Raw genomic sequence first — 17,519 nt, 5'->3', positions numbered from 1 at the left:
ATTTACTTAAAAAAAATTAAAATTGAAGTTATATTACAAATAAATTTCATTGCATTAATAATAATAAACAAATAGTCTTAATTTTTTTATATTTATTCTCGTTCATATTTTAATAAATAAATAACATTCATCTTATTTAAACTATAAAAAGTTAATAGATTAAATCACAGAAATAAAATTTTGCATTCTTAATTACAATTTACAACTAAATAAGAATTTTAATTTTAAATAATTATGTTGTTTTATCTGTCTTTGATTATAACATTTATACTTTTTATTAGATTTGACAACAGCTATTAAGAAAATAATTGCTGTTTAATTCATATGAAGGAAGGAAGTAGAAAAAGAAAACATCAGCAAACTGTAACACTAAAAATAGGTTAAAACGCAGAATTGCAGTTTGGTACTCAAATTTTTGTTAATGTTATCTTTTACCCAAAAATAATTTTTTTGTTCATAATTTTTCTCTGTTTTTCTAAATCATGAATTGAATCCACCTACTATAATCAAACCTCAAGGTTTTACATAACTTAGCTTGAATTTGTGTGTAACTTACTCCTTATATATCCAGGACATCTCATCTTCAAAAGACAAAGTATCTGCCAGAAGCTTCGAAATGATTTATGGGTGGTAAAATGCCACTATTAACACCTTCAGCATTCGGAACTGACACATCCAAGAAAGAATAGCAGCATGTCAAAAGAAAATAAACTGACTGGACAATCTCAATTAACTCTCTCCCATTCTCAACATCTAAAATGCACCCAAGTCAACGATACAAAATAACTCAAATCAATAAGAAACATCGTAGCTCGAAGAACAATATGACATGAATATAGCTTTTTTTTTTTTGCTTGTAGCCACAACCCAAGGACCGAGTTACTGAACTAAATATATGTACACATTCACTGCAGATCAAAAACATACAAATGAAAGGCAAAAAGGACATCAAAGGCGAAGGAGAGACATGGGGCAGGGAGGATCATGATTGATACCCTAAATGACATTTGTTCCTGGACATGACTTTCGATACTTTCTTCCTACTAACAATATCAATCAGACAGACTATGAAAACCTTTTCAGGCTACTAATCTTTGCCTTCTGCAGTTTCCTCAAGCTAGACGGAAAGGCATCTGCATGACAGAATGGAGAAAAAGGGTAAGTGCCTGGATAGGGGTCAAACCAGTGAAATGAGCAACAAAATAGAGATGCAACCATTCATCTCTATAACTGATGTATGCTCCACAGAAACTATACCATAGTAACTTCATCCAAACAGTTACATTCCCTTTTTTTTAATCAAAAATGCTTTTTCAAGTGGCGCCCAACACTTGAAAAACAAGCAAACACTTGAAAATACCCAAAATATCTTCAAATAAGTACAATACATATTTTTTAGTTAAAGAGAACCTATGATCTCATTTTAATGTGAAAGATAGATTCACAACAGCCTAGGATCAAGAAGAGAGGAATATAATATCAGATTATTTTAATTGATGCTAGCATCATAGTCTCATCTAATATTTATAATGCATGCACATAGTCAAAAGAACATAAACGGTGAGAATCAAATCAATAAAGTACCAATTTTGAGTAATCTACTTCTTTCTTCCTGGAGGGATTACCTACTCATTCTAGGGGAAGCAGTAATCTCAAAAATGTCATATGAAGAGTGATTTGGAGTATAACATAGAACAGAAACTTATCAAAATTAACACCATCATGCTTACACAAGTTGTTACTCATGGCAAAGGGCCTGTACGGCACTTCAGCATGACCTGTGTATGATGACCTAATGTAGTTCAAGGCCCTGTACTAGACACAACATGATAGCCATATTAGATAGGTGAGGCTCAGTTTAGCTTTAAAGAAGGAACAGTCAAATTTGGTGAGACTGCACAGAATTGATGAGATTCAGATCAATCATTTTGAAAAGAAGATACTTAAGTTATGGACTTCATGCAATCCTGCTCTTAAGGAAAAAAAGAATCAGACAATCGAGGTGGAGAACTCTTATTTTCCTTTTTCTTTTTCCCCGGAATGGGAGTTGGGCGTGCGGGTCCCTTCCTTTTGCTAAAAGGTGGGTAGATCTTGCAGGGAGGAGCCTAATAAGGAGGGGAAATAATTAAAAAAAAAACATCAAGCATGCATGGCAACCGTTGAGCATATCCAATACTGTTACCAACAACATCACCATGCGATCCACATAGCAGAATAAACTGATATATTCAGCTACCTTAATTAGTCCCAGAGCAGTTATGCAAGGGGGTGTCAAATTTTTGCCGACGTAATGAACTTAGACTTCTTCTCTGCAGGTTTGAGAATCTGGAATGAACACATCAAGTTTTCATCAACACTCATCAATGCACCAGCATTATCAAATTCACCACAGTAGTTAGGAGCTGAAAATATAGTGACAAGCTGCCTGTCTGCAAAGAATTCATATCCATCCTCCACAACCTAAACCAAATAATTAATTTAGCACCAGAAACAAGTAAAAAGGGTTAGCAGAACAAAATGAGAAACAAAGCAATAACCTGATGGGCACGACAGACAAGGTCCAAATCATGCTTTGTCAAGAACTCTGACACCTTATCTGGTCCAAAGGTATATGAAACCCCTCTATCATTCATCCCCCATCCCTTAGAATCTCTACCAGGATCAGACCAAAGCAAATCACAGAGCAAACCATTGTCAGGAACAACAGTTGGACGACTTAAGTTTCTAATTTGATCCAAATTTGTCAGATCAGGGGAAAGACCACCATGCATGCACAGTATCTTGTCATCTATTAAAGCTGCCACAGGAAGGCAATTAAAACAATCTGTAAAAACCTTCCATACTCTCACATTAAAACGCCGTTTGCATTCATCATAAAATCCATATATCCGATTAATGGAAGCACACTCATGATTTCCTCTAAGAAGGAAGAAGTTTTCGGGATATTTTATCTTATAGGCAAGCAAGAGACATATTGTTTCCAAACTTTGCTTGCCGCGATCCACATAGTCCCCTAGAAATAGATAATTGGCATTAGGTGGAAAACCACCATATTCAAAAAGCCGTAATAAATCACTATATTGCCCATGTATGTCACCTGAACCACAAAGGAAGACATAATAAAGTCAGAAAGATCATCTTAATAGTTTTAATAAGTTCAAATAAAAAGCAAAAATCTTGAAATGGTGAAGAAAACATAAAACTTGATAACAGACAAAGTCGGTAGAACTTGCAAGTTTTCTTGTAGACTGGTATATGAATGAAATGACCTTAATTTTCACATGCTAGTGCACCCTCAAGCCCATCCAAGTACTTATGTCCTAAGAAGTAGGATTTTGATGAAATAGTATATAACCCTAATGCCACTTGCATGCTACCATTTCATTACATGATAAAACACATAACAAACATGGCTTTATCTTCACCACTTAGAGAATTTTAGTTAACTTCTCACATTAATAACAAAAGCATGATTTCCAATCATGCTTTTGGCTGGAAGTGCATTAATAATAATCAAAATAGCATTGTTGTGGAAAGAATCACGTTGGTGCAAATAGCCTCCAAGAGGTTCCATTTAACAGCTTGGATATATCAATGCCACATCTGTCCCGGTAGGAAACCATAGGTGCTTTTTGCAGTGGCCTAAATAAAAAAGTTGTATTTCCTATGTAAAACAAACAATAATGTCCTCAATGAGCAACTCCTATTTGTCACAGAATTTGAGAGACAGGCACTTGTTTTTCAGATTGTATAAGCCCAAATTTTCTTTTTTCCTGCTTTCATAGTTTCAGCAATAAAACAGTAGGTAGAAAAGTAATTTGAATCCTCTCGGCAAAAGCAACACTTTCCCCATGAATCATTCAGCCTCCATTGAAAACAGTAGGTAGATAGGTAATCTGAATCCTCTCGGCAAAATCAACACTTCCCTTATGAATCATTCAGCCTCCATTGAAAAGCTTAGCAACATCAAAGTACTCGAATTTTTCAACAAGATGACCTTACTTACAACTCACATCCTACATTGGCATAAATATGGGTCATCTTCCCCCACCACTACTCTGTCACTTCAGTTGTAAACAAACCCTCTTATATCAATGGCTCTTCTACCACATCATCTTCTACTATATCAGCTGCCCTACTTCTTGAACAACTTTCGCCGAAAACATTCGACCCATCAAACACAAACCCCAAAATAGCTAAAAAACAGAGATATACAGAGATGAAATTGTACATGGCATACCACAAATCTTGATGGGTGCCTCTAATTCAAGCAAATTGGGCTGTTGAAGAAATATATCTTTGGAGGCAACACAGAGCTGCTTGATCTCAGCCTCAGAGAGCTGCACCTGCTTCCCTGGTCTCAATGATCGGACCTCCGTCAGCCGTCGAATTATATCATCCAGTACGGCCACGTCCATTCCAGTCTGCCCTTGCGACGCCATCAGATCCTCGTCCTCTTAAACGGATGAGAACGAAATTTGAAGAAAGAGGAATTAAAACCCTAACAATCAAAATGGGGAAGACTCCTTAAAAAGGGTTTCTGTATTTTTCTGGTTTCCTATCTTTCCTCTCTGGCCTTTTAAAGTGTCTTTCCTCTCTCTCTCTCTCTCTCCCCCCCTCTCTCTCAAAGTTCCGCCTGGTTTTGTGGCTTGTTTGGGCAGCTCTCCTTGTGAGTATTGTAACAAAACAATAAAAATAAAAAAAAAAAGTGATTTTCTCGGGAAAAAGAGTGGGAAATCGAGAGAAAATTTATATGTATAATGTAAAGATTTTATATTTTGAGAGGGAGATACAAGAGAGACAAAAGAGAATGTGTCAAAGCTTGAGAAGATGAGAAAGCTACAACTCCTATGTGGCGGAGGTGCCGAAAAAATAAATATCTTTTCTTCCGAAAGATTTAGAATTTGGAGGTACTTCAACCGACGTCGTTTTATGGTCGCAGATAATTACTGTTGCACGCACCGTTTTGAGTGGAAATAGAATTGGATTCATTCAACTTGGGCCGTTTCTGTGGCCCTTTTCTTAATAATTTTCTAATCTATCCTTGTCAAGAGAAAATTATAAAAATTATTCTGAAATTTTATCGAACACAGAAATTTTTTTTTTAACTTTTAAAATTCGAATGAGAAATTATCTATCCTATAAATTATTATACCTGTCACATCTAACTTTGGTACTAAATTTATCATAATATTATCCAATTTAATTATAAATTATCATAAGATTCTTTAATACTTTATTTAAATCATAAAATATATAAATAAATATCAATATTAGATTAAATATATAAAATTAATTGGTCAACAATTAGTTTAATATATACAAGATTCAAACGTTAAGTAATTTGACCTCATTCTTCAACGATGGAGCTTCTCTGTCTCTTTGTATTTTTATTTTTTGAGAGAGTTGTCCATTCGTGAAGTTTGGTAGCTTACACCAAAAATCATCCAAATTGGGAAGGAAGAAGATGGTTGATGCTGCCAAGCAAACAAAAGATAACTACCCATCTTTTCTTTTTTTTTTTTTTTTGAAAATGAAATAATAAATTGGAGTTATATATCATCTTTGATCATTTTGTGGTTGGAGTTAGGTTATATTTATTTTTAATTTTAAATTGTAATTATTAAGATATTTTTATATACATAATTTAATTTAAATTTTCTTGTATTTTAGAAAATAACTATGTAGTAAATTTTATTATTAAATGTAATCAGATATCAAAAAAATAAAAATAGATATTATCTATTAATTTTTTAATTATATCATTTTGATAATATTATGAAGTAATTAAATTATAGTCTCTCGTTATTTATGTTAAATAAAAATTAATGTATTTCATTCGCTAAATAAATCTAATATAAATAAAAAATATTGTAAAAGGCATGCTTATAAACCCACTACTTACTATTTTGTAATTGTATTATAATTAATTTATAATATTTAATTTAATAAAATTAATGATTTAATTCATAATATATTAACGGAATTGTAACAATTAAATAAAGTCTCAATAAATTTATTAAATTTCGAAATGAAAAAAAATATTATATGATTAATTACGATAATTTTTAATAGATTAAAAATTTGACCTTAATGAATTAAATATTAAAAAGAAACATGCTTGTGGATGGTGACTCAAATACGTGGTGAGCCTTGCAACCATTAAATGTACATTAATTGGGCTACTAATTTTTTATGTTGCACCAAATTAATACATGGAATAATCACGTAGTTTAGCAAATTCTTTTATTTGTTGATGAATAAATTAATCTTTTTAATATTATGGTTTTCTTGCATTAAAAAATTCTAGCAAAGTAAACCCAAGACATAAAAAATGAAAACTTGATTTCATCTAACAGGAATAGTAACGTCAATGACAATAATATATGTGTGTGTATATATATATATATATATATATATATAACAATTTCAAACTCAAATAGGACATGGAAACTGGCTAGTGGCACAATAAAGGACATGATTCTAGTATTGAGAATGCATACATATACATATACATATACATATACATATATATATATATATATAGATATGGTGTGCGAAATTGAAAATGGGACATCGTTTGAATCAGCCAAAAGAGGATAATTAACAATTATCAGAAGAAGAATATTAATACGTAAAGGAGATTAACCGATCATCAGTTTGTTAGTTGTTCCCTTAAAAAAAAAGGTGGTATAATATACATACGTGTATATATATATATATATATATATAGATGTATATATGTATGTATAATATATAACATTCTCGCAATGTCAAAGCCAAGAATGCTTTGTCTACTAATGTCCTCCTCACCAAAATATTCCTTTAAACTTTCCAAGGCAATTAACGGCCGACGTTTAACATACATGTATACTTACTATATATATATATATGTCGACATATATATATATATATATCCCGCTCGCCTTTAAATAAAATTTATATGTAGCTCCTTTAATAAATTATTAAAATACCTTTCCTTTCTTTTCTCTTTTAATTAAAAAATATATTATATATTAAACAAAATATAAATTTTCTCTAATCAATTAATTATCTTTCCTTAATTTTTAATTAAGCACAAGTTAGATGGATAAATAAAACAAAAATTTTCTATAATACCTTATTTTCTCTCTATTTATTTTTTAAGAAAATGGATTTGGAGAATATATATATTCATTATTGAAACATGTTCGAATCACTCAAGATCTAGATGGGGTAAAACGATGTGTCTGGTGGCTCTCCTTTTTCATCACCCAGTTCACACATCTCGGCAACTTAAATTGGTAAAGCTATATATATATATACATACATATATATACACACATAGAGTTATCACTGTATAAGTATGACGTGAAATAAATATGTCAAATTAATAATTTTCATGATAATAGATGTTAGTTGACATAATACATATAGAAAATACTTATGTATATATAATTCATATTTTGATCATGCTAATATCAAAATTGTGAGTGTTTTGATTTGTTTCTTTGAAAAAGATTGGGGTGGGGAGGGATATGATTATTCTTTTAGTGTTTAAAGTGCTGCAAAGGCTGCTGAATGCCAAATCAAAAGCACTTGTCAAATTGGGTATAGAAAGCTGTTGTTGTTGGAACTCCTACTCTTTTGCCCTGTACAAAAGTACTTATTTGATTCTTCTCATCTATTATCTATTATCTTATCATATGCAAGGCTCCTTTTTCTTTTCTTTTCTTTTTTTTCTAAAAAAAAAGCACTTAAATTCCCTAATTGGCTTATGGGTTAAACATCTTACAAATAAGTACATAAAACTTACTTTTACTTATTTATTTATTTTTCTATGTTTATTATACTTTGATTAAATTAAAATAATCTATTTTTTAATTCATTACTTAACTTATTACTTAGACATTTTAAGAAATATATAGATCTTTAATTAATTATTTTAATTAAAAAAATTAAGTTGAATTGTTTCTTGTAACATACGTATGTACTACAAATAAGAAAATTTAAATATCATGAAATATTATGTTCGCACGAAAATAAAATAAATTTATTATAAGAACATAAAAAACCAATGTTGAGAAGCCCACGTGGAAAAGCCTGAAGTCACTAACTTGAAAAGAAAATTGGGACACAACAAGCTAGAGAGGAAACCCCGAACAAAAAGCAAGTGTGATCCAACCTAAAAAAAAAATGTAAATATATGTGATATAGCCTAAAGAAAAATGTAAATATATGTGATCTACTCTAGCCTAAAGAAGAAATTCCATATGAAGATATTTTTTAAAGAGGAGAAGTTCGTTAAAGAGGAATATAAATATATGTGTGTGTGTATTTGCAAAATAATATCGTGTAATTATGGTGAAGGAATGTTAGAGTATTTAATAAAACCCTATGTATAAATATCTAGCTTGTACATATTGAGAAACATTGAGAAAAAATTGAAATCTTCAATTCCTGAAAACTTCAACCAAGCATTTCTGCCGCTACTCGCTCTTGTTGCCATCTTTATTGGATTTTTTTCCACTTTTTTGTATTATTTTACAGATACATCAATGGCTACATAAAAATCTCTTCCATAAATAAAATTTGACAGAGTATTAGAATAGACTGACAAATAAATCTTGACTTAGATGAGCGGTTCAACCCTTCGCCAAAAAATTACTCTAATAAGCTGTAATATTCTCAATCCCACAAACCCTAATTATCCATATTATATAGGCAATAGTGATGGCTCAAATCCACTATTTGTAATAGAAACTCTAGATGCAACAAACTATTATTATTGGGCTAGATCTATAAAAAGAGCTTTGAGAATAAAAAATAAAGTGAAGTTTATAGATGAGACTCTGAAAATGTTAATAGATCTCAACAATCTGCTTGTGGATCACTGGCTACAATGTAATAACATCATGATTACTTGTACACATAACACACTAACACTCGACATTACGTGTGGAACACTTTATATTAATACTGTTTGCTAGCTTTGGGTTGAGTTGAAATAAAAGCATGCACAACAATGTCTTAATGATATATAAGGTAAAACAAATCATTGATATCTTTATGTAGAATCAAGATTTGGTGAACACATTTTCAAGACTAAAGGTGATCTTTAATGAGCTAATGAATTATGAGTTCATCCCAAATTGTACATATAGAGCACTAGAACCCTAATTAATTACCAACAGCGAGATTGAGTTCTTGATCGGACTAAACGAGTCATACAAAACAATTAAAACTCAAGTTTTATTTACAAAATATTTTGCTACTTTAAATAAAGTTTATTCAACAGTTTAGCAAGAATAAAAGCGAATAGAGATTTTTTTATACTCTATAATGGAAAAGACCTTAATTTTTAATGTTAGGAACACAAATAAAAGTACAAAAGAAACTAATTCTCTTAAAAAAAAATACTATTATACCCATTATAAAACCACTAGGTACTTATTAGAGAAATATTATAAAGCTAATCCAAGCTAACAAGTTTGCTTATGTTGTAAGATGATAAAGCTCACTATGGATAATTATTACAAGTTATATGAATATCGTAAAGGGCACAAGAATCATGGTAAAGGAAAATCCTCTTGTGTCAAACCAAGCTTCCTCAACGGGTTTAAGTGAATTAGAAGATGGGTAGAAATTGACTTCAATTACTCGAGAACAATACTTACAACACAGTCAATGATAAGACATCCCTCTTCATCACAAACATCAGAAACAAATCCAATCAGATTTCCTGATATGTATACTTGTCTTTCTGCTCATTCTATGGAGACAAATAGATGTAATGAATATTCTTGGATTTTAGACACAAGGGTACTAAATTATGTTGTGTATTCATTTTCTTTATTTACTAGAGTTGTAAATAGAACTCATTCTTGCTTTGCCCAATGGAAGTATAATGAAAGTCTCACACACTGAAACAATAAAGATTAGCGATGCATTAACACTATATAATGCATTATATGTGTCTTGTTTTAATTTTAACTTGATTTTAGCAAGAAATTAGCTAAAGATATGAATTGTCGCCTCATATTTTTATCATAATCTAGCATCATAGAGGACTTTTTAACTTCAAAGACAATTGGAATAGGTAGAATAAAAAATGACTTATGTTAGTTAGAGTTAGATAACAATACAAGGATGAATTGTAAAAGCATGTTGGCAACAATACATTCCACTTTGAATATAAAAAATAAATTTGACATTTGGCATTATAGAATATAATATAATTCATTGCCTGGTATATAATTTTTTTCCAAGTACTATAAAGAATAAAGAATGGGACTTTATTATGTATGCCTCTTAGCCAAAATGCATAAGATCATGTTTCCTAATAGTTAATATAAATCAAATTTATAAGAATGATGACTCCTGTATTTGACTATCACTAGCCCGACCTATCATACTTAATACAACTCTTAAGTCAACACATGAAACAACCAATAAATGAGCACATAAAGGCTGCAAATAAAGTCTTGAGATACTTCAAGAAGGTTCTAGGTCATGGATTATTTTATCTTTATAAGACTAATTTGTAGCTTAATGCTTTTTGCAATAGTGATTGAGGAGTATGTCAGGACACATGGAGATAAGTGATAGGGTATTGCATGTTCCTTAGAGTATTACTATCAATTGAAAATCAAGCAACATAGTCTCTTGGTCCTCGGTTGATACAAAATACAAAATTATGACAAACACCTATTGTAAGTTAACTTGGATAAAATATCTCTTAAACAACTTTCAAATTGATCATAAGGAATTTGTTATATTACAATGCAGTTTTCCATGTGAGAACTAAATATATAAAAATAGATTATCATTAAGTGTGAGAAAAAATATAAAACATAAGTATTTTAATAAAATATGTGATAAGTGAATTTCATATAGTAAGTATTTTTACTAAACCACCTAGAAATAGACTATTGCTTGTGCATATTGTCAAGATAGGAGTAGAAAACATTTACTCTCTATCTTGCACAAAAGGGGGAAGTCAACATGGGTTTTTCACATTTTAACTTCCACCTAGAAATAGACTATTGCTTGTGCATATTGCCAAGATAGGAGTAGAAAACATTTACTCTCTATCTTGCACCAGAGAGGGAAGTTAAAATGTGAAAAACCCATGTTGAGAAATTCCTAAGGAAAAACCCAAAGTTAGCAACTTGAAGAGGAAATTGGAGCACAACAACTTGAAGAGGAAAGCCCAAAACAAAGCAAATGTCATCCAACCTAGAGAAGAATGTAAATGTATGTGATCCAACCTAAAGAACAACGTAAATATATATATCATTCAGGTTAAAGGAAGAAAACCCATATGAAAATCTTTTTTGAAGAGGATAAGCTCAATTAAAGAGGAATTTAAATATATGTGTGTGTATATTTAGAAAATGATATTGTATAATTTTAGTTTAGGAATATTAAATTATTTAAAAAAATTTTAAATATAAATATTTCGCATATAGAAATTAAGAAACATCAAGAAAAAAAAATAAAATCTTTTATTCTTGAAAACTCTAGAGAGCTTTTGTTTTGCCACTCACTCCTTTTACCGTTTTTGTTATTTTTTTATAGATCCAAAGATAATTAGACGAGAATCTATTCTAAAAATAAAATTTGATATTGAAACTTAAACAGATTTAATTTATTGTAACTTTTATGAGTTTATAAGGTTTATTCATTTATAAAATTTTAATTTCCTAATTAGTTTACTAGTTAAACAGTTTACAGAGAAATTAAAACATGGGACTTCTATTCTTTTACTAAAAAAGCTTTTATGATTTAATAAATTAATTAATTGTTCTTTCTACTTAATCGCACATGAGATTTTCTTTAGCAAACTGTAAATGTTTTTTTCCAAGGCTGCCAAAAGCAGCTTATTGTCGAGCGGGTAATGGAAAGCTGTCGGCTCTTGTTTGGCTCTGTACAAGTACTGGGTTAATTGGATTCTTTTTGAGCTGTGATTTAGTTTATATCATTAATTATCACAATTAAATTTAAATTGCAGATGCTTTAGATAGATTAGCTTAATGAACGAATAATTAAAGCAAAATGGTGGGTTCTCTTTATATACAACACATACCTTACTATTAACTGAGTATTCTTCTACTTTTTTAATTTTAATTACATCTTAATTAATTTTAATTAACAACTAAACAGATATGTTTGATCATTGCTCTATTTATTTATGTATTTAAAGAGAATTATTTGCTGCTTAAACTTAATCACTTAAAATTTCTAATGTGAAGCCACGTGGGCTAATGACAATATGTAGTTTTATTTTTATTTTTTTAAAGTTCAGATGAAAAATTGTTTAAAAATTATTTATTTTATCTATTTTGAGATCTTAATATTTCATAATTTTGATTATTTCTGTATCTTCCGCGCCATTTTTACCGGGCAAAAGCTCCAATTCGAAAACTCAAACTCAAACACCAGAAACCCAAGCACAGAGAAAGCTAAACAGACGCCATTGCTGTACTTACAGATCTCTTTCTCTCATGAATTAAATAAACAAAGAAGAAGTTAAAAGAGAAAAAGATGAAAAAAAGTGGGAGGAAGAAGAAGAAAGAAAAAGGCTTTTCGTCATTTGATTCTGAGCACGTCCACACCGTTACTTTAACGTGCAGTCCGCCTCAGCAGATTCCCACCACCGAGAAGCCGAGCGAAGCAAAACGATCTGTTTGGCAATTGATTTCAACTTTCTGTTTCCTTCCTTTCTCAAGCCAAGAATCTCTCTTTCCCTTCCCTCCCTTTCTCTCCTCCAGATTCCCCTTCTCCCCACCACCCACACTTTTCATCCTCTTTTAACGATGCATATCGCCTTGTTCTTCGCTTTCCCCTCCCCTCTCTCCTCTCCTCTCTCTCTCTCTCTCTGCGCGCCGTCGTTTTCGTTTTTCTTGGTGAAGATTGCTTTGATAATCTGGGAAAAAGCTGTATTCTATGGCTCCTCCTCATCCTCCTCCAGGTGTCACTCATATCTCCAATCCTTGTATTTATGGTATGGGCCGTTTAAATTTTTACTTTTTTATTTTTCCTATGTAGTTCTTCTTGTGCTGCAATTCAATATATGTAGAAATCTACCACTCGGCTATGCTGTATGTAGCCATTATGCATTGTACAGATATAATTCATGATTATCAATGAATTTTACTGGGTACTATAGGTAGAATTTAGAGATGGGTCTGTACTATTCTTCTGGGTATCTGTTTTCAATGTTTTTTGCAAGGATGTCTTTAGATATGGGGGTTTTTCCCCCTTTACCTCTAATTTCAATCTTTTTTTTCCTGGTTTTTGTTGTTCATGTGTGTGGTTATGCTTCGTTGTCGATTGAAATTTCTTATGGTAAGCAGGGGATTTTGTTTCTTCAGAGAGGAAATCGAGGTTTATGAAATGGCTCAGTAAGCTTTTTAAGGGCGGTTCTAATCGGAGCAATGGTGGCGGTGGTCGTCATCATCCTCAGTTTCTTGGCGACGAAAATATGGTTTGGCGGGCACCTTCTCGGTCCTTGGTAACTATACTTTTTTTATTCTCTACTCTGTTTTTCTTTCTGGAAAAATAAAATGGAGTACAGGGAATGGCAATACTCGGTAACTATACTCTGTTTTTCCTTTGGGAGGTACGGTAATTCATACTTGGAGTGATAGAAGCAAGCGTGGTGATTTCACGTGTTTTCAATTTGAGCAGGATGATAGGTCTAGAGCTGACCGGGAGAAGGAGGAATTGGATCGTGCCATTGCCCTTTCTTTAACTGAAGATATGAAGAGACCAAATGGTATATTTTGGAGAAATTATCTTTTATAATCAATGGATACATGGTTGATTTGGTATAAAAATTGTTAGTGAATTCAAATTTTTATCAAACTGATATTCAGCATTTACCAGTTAAAAAATTTAATTTCTCATTGTTTCTAATGCTTCATGCTTAATGTTTTAAAACAATCACTGGGCTTCTTCACTCTCCAGTTGTTTTAAACAAAAAGATTGAAGGTAACTTGTAGCATAAGCAAATGTTTATCCTCGGGTGCCGGTCAGCTTAGTTGATGCAATGTACGTGTTGCCACTACTATTAGTTTACTGCTTCATTTGCAGGATATGGATGGCAATCAAACAATGACCAAAATCTTCCGAGGGCACTTCAGGATAGCTTGAATTCATCATATCCTCCTTATGCACCAACACATTATTATCCAAGAGGATACAGGTTAATTTTGTCTATTATAGAGTTTTCTAGTCAGTCCACCATTAGCTAGAGTTCTGCCTTAAAGGTCAAATGAGTTTGCTGTGTGAAATATCTGATTGTAATCAATTATTCTAAAGGATCAAGCTCAAAAACAAGTACAAACCCACCCAAAATTATGCTGAAATTTAGTAGGGAAATGGAGCAACAAGCCAACTTGAAAAATTAGAATTCTTACTCTAGATACTGTTTGAAGTAACTAATTACAACCAACTGTATCAAAAGTTAAAATGGTTGAACATAGCTCAGTATTTTTTTATGGATGACAGCCCACTTGAATTGTCCCTGATTAGCAATGACCGTACCTTTGGTTGGCTATATAATCCTATGACTGAGCATTTGTTTCGTTGCTCATGTATGGTTATTTATATGCCTGGAACTGGCAGAGTATGTGGTGGATGTCATCGCGAAATTGGATATAGCAATTACTTGGGATGTATGGGAACATTTTTTCACCCTGAATGCTTTCGCTGTCATTCTTGCGGTCACCCTATCACTGAGAATGAGGTAGTCTTTTCCTCTGTTTGTTACATGCCTTTAATATTTCCCAAGTGATGGGAATATATAGCAAAGTCTATTTGTACCATCAAATTTATGTTTTATGAGCAAGTGTCAAATAGTATTTAGCATTTTTCTTCATCTAGATCTTGACTAGTTTCTTTTTTCTGTTAATTCTAGTTTTCTCTGGCAGGGAAAGATCCATATCACAAGTCCTGTTTCAAAGAGTTGACTCATCCAAAATGTGAAGTTTGCCACCAATTTGTAAGAGAATACTTTGGTTTTTTTTTTTTTTTTTTTTTTTTAAGCATTGTTTTCTCTACCTTTTCTGTGTTGGCATACTCGTTGTACTGTTTGTGTTAGAGCACTAGTGATTCTTGAGGCTTGCCTGTTAGGAATAGATTTAGGGAAGCTGCTGCATGTATACAGTTTGGTATTAGAGAGTAGGCAGGATTCAGATAGTTGCCATCTGCTATTTTCACTTTTATTGAACTTCTCTCTTGAGCTTGAGTTACTATCTATACAGATTATAAGGTGTAAAGTTCGTAACTTTTACTACCACAACTTTTCAGATCCCTACAAATGAAGCTGGTCTGATTGAGTATAGATGCCATCCCTATTGGTCCCAAAAATATTGTCCAGCACATGAGCTTGATAACACTGCTCGCTGCTGCAGTTGTGAGCGACTGGAGGTATATATTGATGTGGGCTAAAGCAATATCTCTTGCATTAATATGTACTTACTGGCCATGAAATGTACTGTTTTTTGCTCTTTTTTCTCAATGTCCTTTGTGAAGTCTTGGAATACAAGATACTACTCCTTAGAAGACGGAAGAAGTTTGTGTTTAGAGTGCATGGAATATGCTATTATGGACACTGGCGACTGCCAGCCCCTTTACCATGCCATAAGGGACTTCTATGAAGGAATGAACATGAAACTGGATCAACAAATTCCCATGCTTCTTGTTGCAAGACAAGCTCTTAATGAAGCTATCTTTGGAGAGAAAAATGTAAGAACATATAGTATTTTCTGCGGTTTTTTAAGCTTGTGAGCTCGTGAAATTGATCTTATTTTTCTGTTTTGAGTTCTTTTCAGGGCTACCATCACATGCCTGAGACAAGGGGCTTATGTCTTTCTGAAGAGCAAACGGTCACAAGTGTATGAGACACAACTGTACTTGTCCAAAACTTGGAATGTTTTGGGAAAAAGCTGACAAAAGGTTTACTAGAGACTCTGATCTGTGTGTGCTATTCGTTGCATCCAGGTACAAAAGAGGCCAAGGATTGGAGGTCATCGACTTATAGGAATGAGAACTCAGCCTCAAAAGCTTACTAGGAAGTGTGAAGTCACAGCCATTCTTGTTCTTTATGGTCTTCCAAGGTATTGTTCAATCTCAATATCTAAATACTGGCCTGTGCTAGGGAATCACAGGAGAGTAGGATTGTTTTCCAGCAAATTTTTTAGTTGTCTGAAAATGGTAGGATACTATAAGGGATGAGAATGGAACTTATGAATACTCTTTCTTCCACTAATTCTTGTTGGCTGGCAACCTGTTCTGGACCCAGATTACTAACAGGAGCAATTCTTGCCCATGAATTGATGCATGGTTGGTTACGTCTTAAAGGTAGGTTTGATGCTCAGATCAATGCTTGCCTCGAATCCGTCTTTAAGATGAAAAGTTATTTCTAGTTAATTTTTTGTTGTTGATCATGCAGGCTACAGAAATCTTAATCCTGAGGTTGAGGAAGGCATCTGTCAAGTACTTTCATACATGTGGCTGGAAGCAGAAGTCCTGCCAGGATCCAGAAACATGCCATCTACTTCTGCAGCATCATCATCATCAACTTCATCATCATATTCATTCTCTTCTAAGAAAGGTGGAAAAACCGATGTTGAGAAAAAGCTGGGTGAATTCTTCATGCATCAAATCTTACATGATGCTTCCCCGGCTTATGGAGAAGGATTCAGGGCTGCAAATGCTGCTGTCAACAAGTATGGTTTACGCCGAACTCTGGACCACATTCGTCTGACTGGAAATTTCCCTTTGTAATTCTAACAGTTGCCTGCATGACTTTTACTTTCTTTCTTCTCTTCATGGTCACTGGAGATAATTTTTCTAAAACTCCTCTGAAGGATTGATTAACCAACTCGTATTATCTTGGATGAGTACTTTTGCCCTTGACTTTTCTTGGGGTCCTATAAGATACATGTTGAAAATGACTCTTCATTAACGAATAATACTATTATCATATTTTAGAATTGTTTCTTGTTAGTGATTGTTTCTTGTTTGATTCTTTTTGCACTACCATGACACAAGTTCAAGAATCAAGGATGTTCTCTTTGTACTTAACACACCTTCAAATCTTTATCCCTCTTGTCGTGTGTGAATGGAAATTGGAATCTGGCTTTGATAAAAGTATACAATTATCAAATCTGCGTAACTGTCAGAGCACAATTCCATTGTAAATACATTGTGGATCAGAATTTTTTGTTTTGTAAGACAGATGAAACAGACAACTTCTTACAAATCACTCATGCTAATACCACTTTCACCAAGCACTTCAATTGTGTTCTTTCACCCAGACACATTTTTGAAAAAATCCAAATTAACACAAAATCTTAGCATGAAAATTTTCATTTATCACTTTATTAGTGCAGGTAAGATTAGATTTAGATCACAATAGCTTAATGTTATTATTATTTTGAATGGATGCAAAAAGATTTTATTCGAACTCACCCATACTATTAATATTCATATGAACACATTTAATTATCAAATTTTAATGTAACAGTACA

At 32.4% G+C, this 17,519-nt stretch overlaps 2 protein-coding genes across 9 annotated transcripts; one reads left to right on the top strand and one right to left on the bottom strand.

Moving 5' to 3' along the window:
* Positions 1–509: 509 nt before the first annotated feature.
* Positions 510–4,861, bottom strand: TOPP4 (type one serine/threonine protein phosphatase 4). Of its 3 annotated transcripts, none has more exons than XR_015816848.1 (5): positions 4,241–4,861; positions 2,538–3,097; positions 2,237–2,460; positions 1,731–2,105; positions 510–666 (listed from the first exon to the last, which is right to left on the bottom strand). XR_015816848.1 is itself a non-coding variant. In XM_022048305.2 (4 exons), exons 1-3 carry the CDS (start codon positions 4,440–4,442, stop codon positions 2,272–2,274), a joined length of 951 nt encoding a protein of 316 aa, XP_021903997.1. In that variant the 5' UTR covers positions 4,443–4,860; the 3' UTR covers positions 813–1,133; positions 2,237–2,271. The 3 variants fall into 3 exon arrangements, 1 of the variants encoding a protein (XP_021903997.1); XR_002540628.2 differs by lacking the exon at positions 510–666 and adding an exon at positions 813–1,133; XM_022048305.2 differs by lacking the exons at positions 510–666; positions 1,731–2,105 and adding an exon at positions 813–1,133 and having other exon boundaries at positions 4,241–4,860.
* A 7,536-nt stretch (positions 4,862–12,397) lies between these two features.
* Positions 12,398–16,982, top strand: DAR2 (DA1-related protein 2). Of its 6 annotated transcripts, none has more exons than XM_088212873.1 (12): positions 12,398–12,952; positions 13,356–13,495; positions 13,672–13,759; positions 14,077–14,188; positions 14,611–14,731; positions 14,903–14,986; positions 15,295–15,414; positions 15,520–15,732; positions 15,819–15,881; positions 15,988–16,103; positions 16,289–16,347; positions 16,439–16,982. In XM_088212873.1, exons 1-12 carry the CDS (start codon positions 12,928–12,930, stop codon positions 16,771–16,773), a joined length of 1,476 nt encoding a protein of 491 aa, XP_088068999.1. In that variant the 5' UTR covers positions 12,398–12,927; the 3' UTR covers positions 16,774–16,982. The 6 variants fall into 6 exon arrangements, with proteins under 6 accessions (XP_088068999.1, XP_088068998.1, XP_088068997.1 ...); XM_088212872.1 differs by having other exon boundaries at positions 13,338–13,495; XM_088212871.1 differs by having other exon boundaries at positions 12,398–12,985.
* Positions 16,983–17,519: the final 537 nt, after the last annotated feature.

This window comes from Carica papaya, chromosome 2 (genome assembly GCF_054855325.1).
Source record: "Carica papaya isolate Zhongbai chromosome 2, ASM5485532v1, whole genome shotgun sequence".
Lineage (NCBI taxonomy): Eukaryota > Viridiplantae > Streptophyta > Magnoliopsida > Brassicales > Caricaceae > Carica > Carica papaya.
This window is presented reverse-complemented; position numbering and strand designations above follow the sequence as displayed.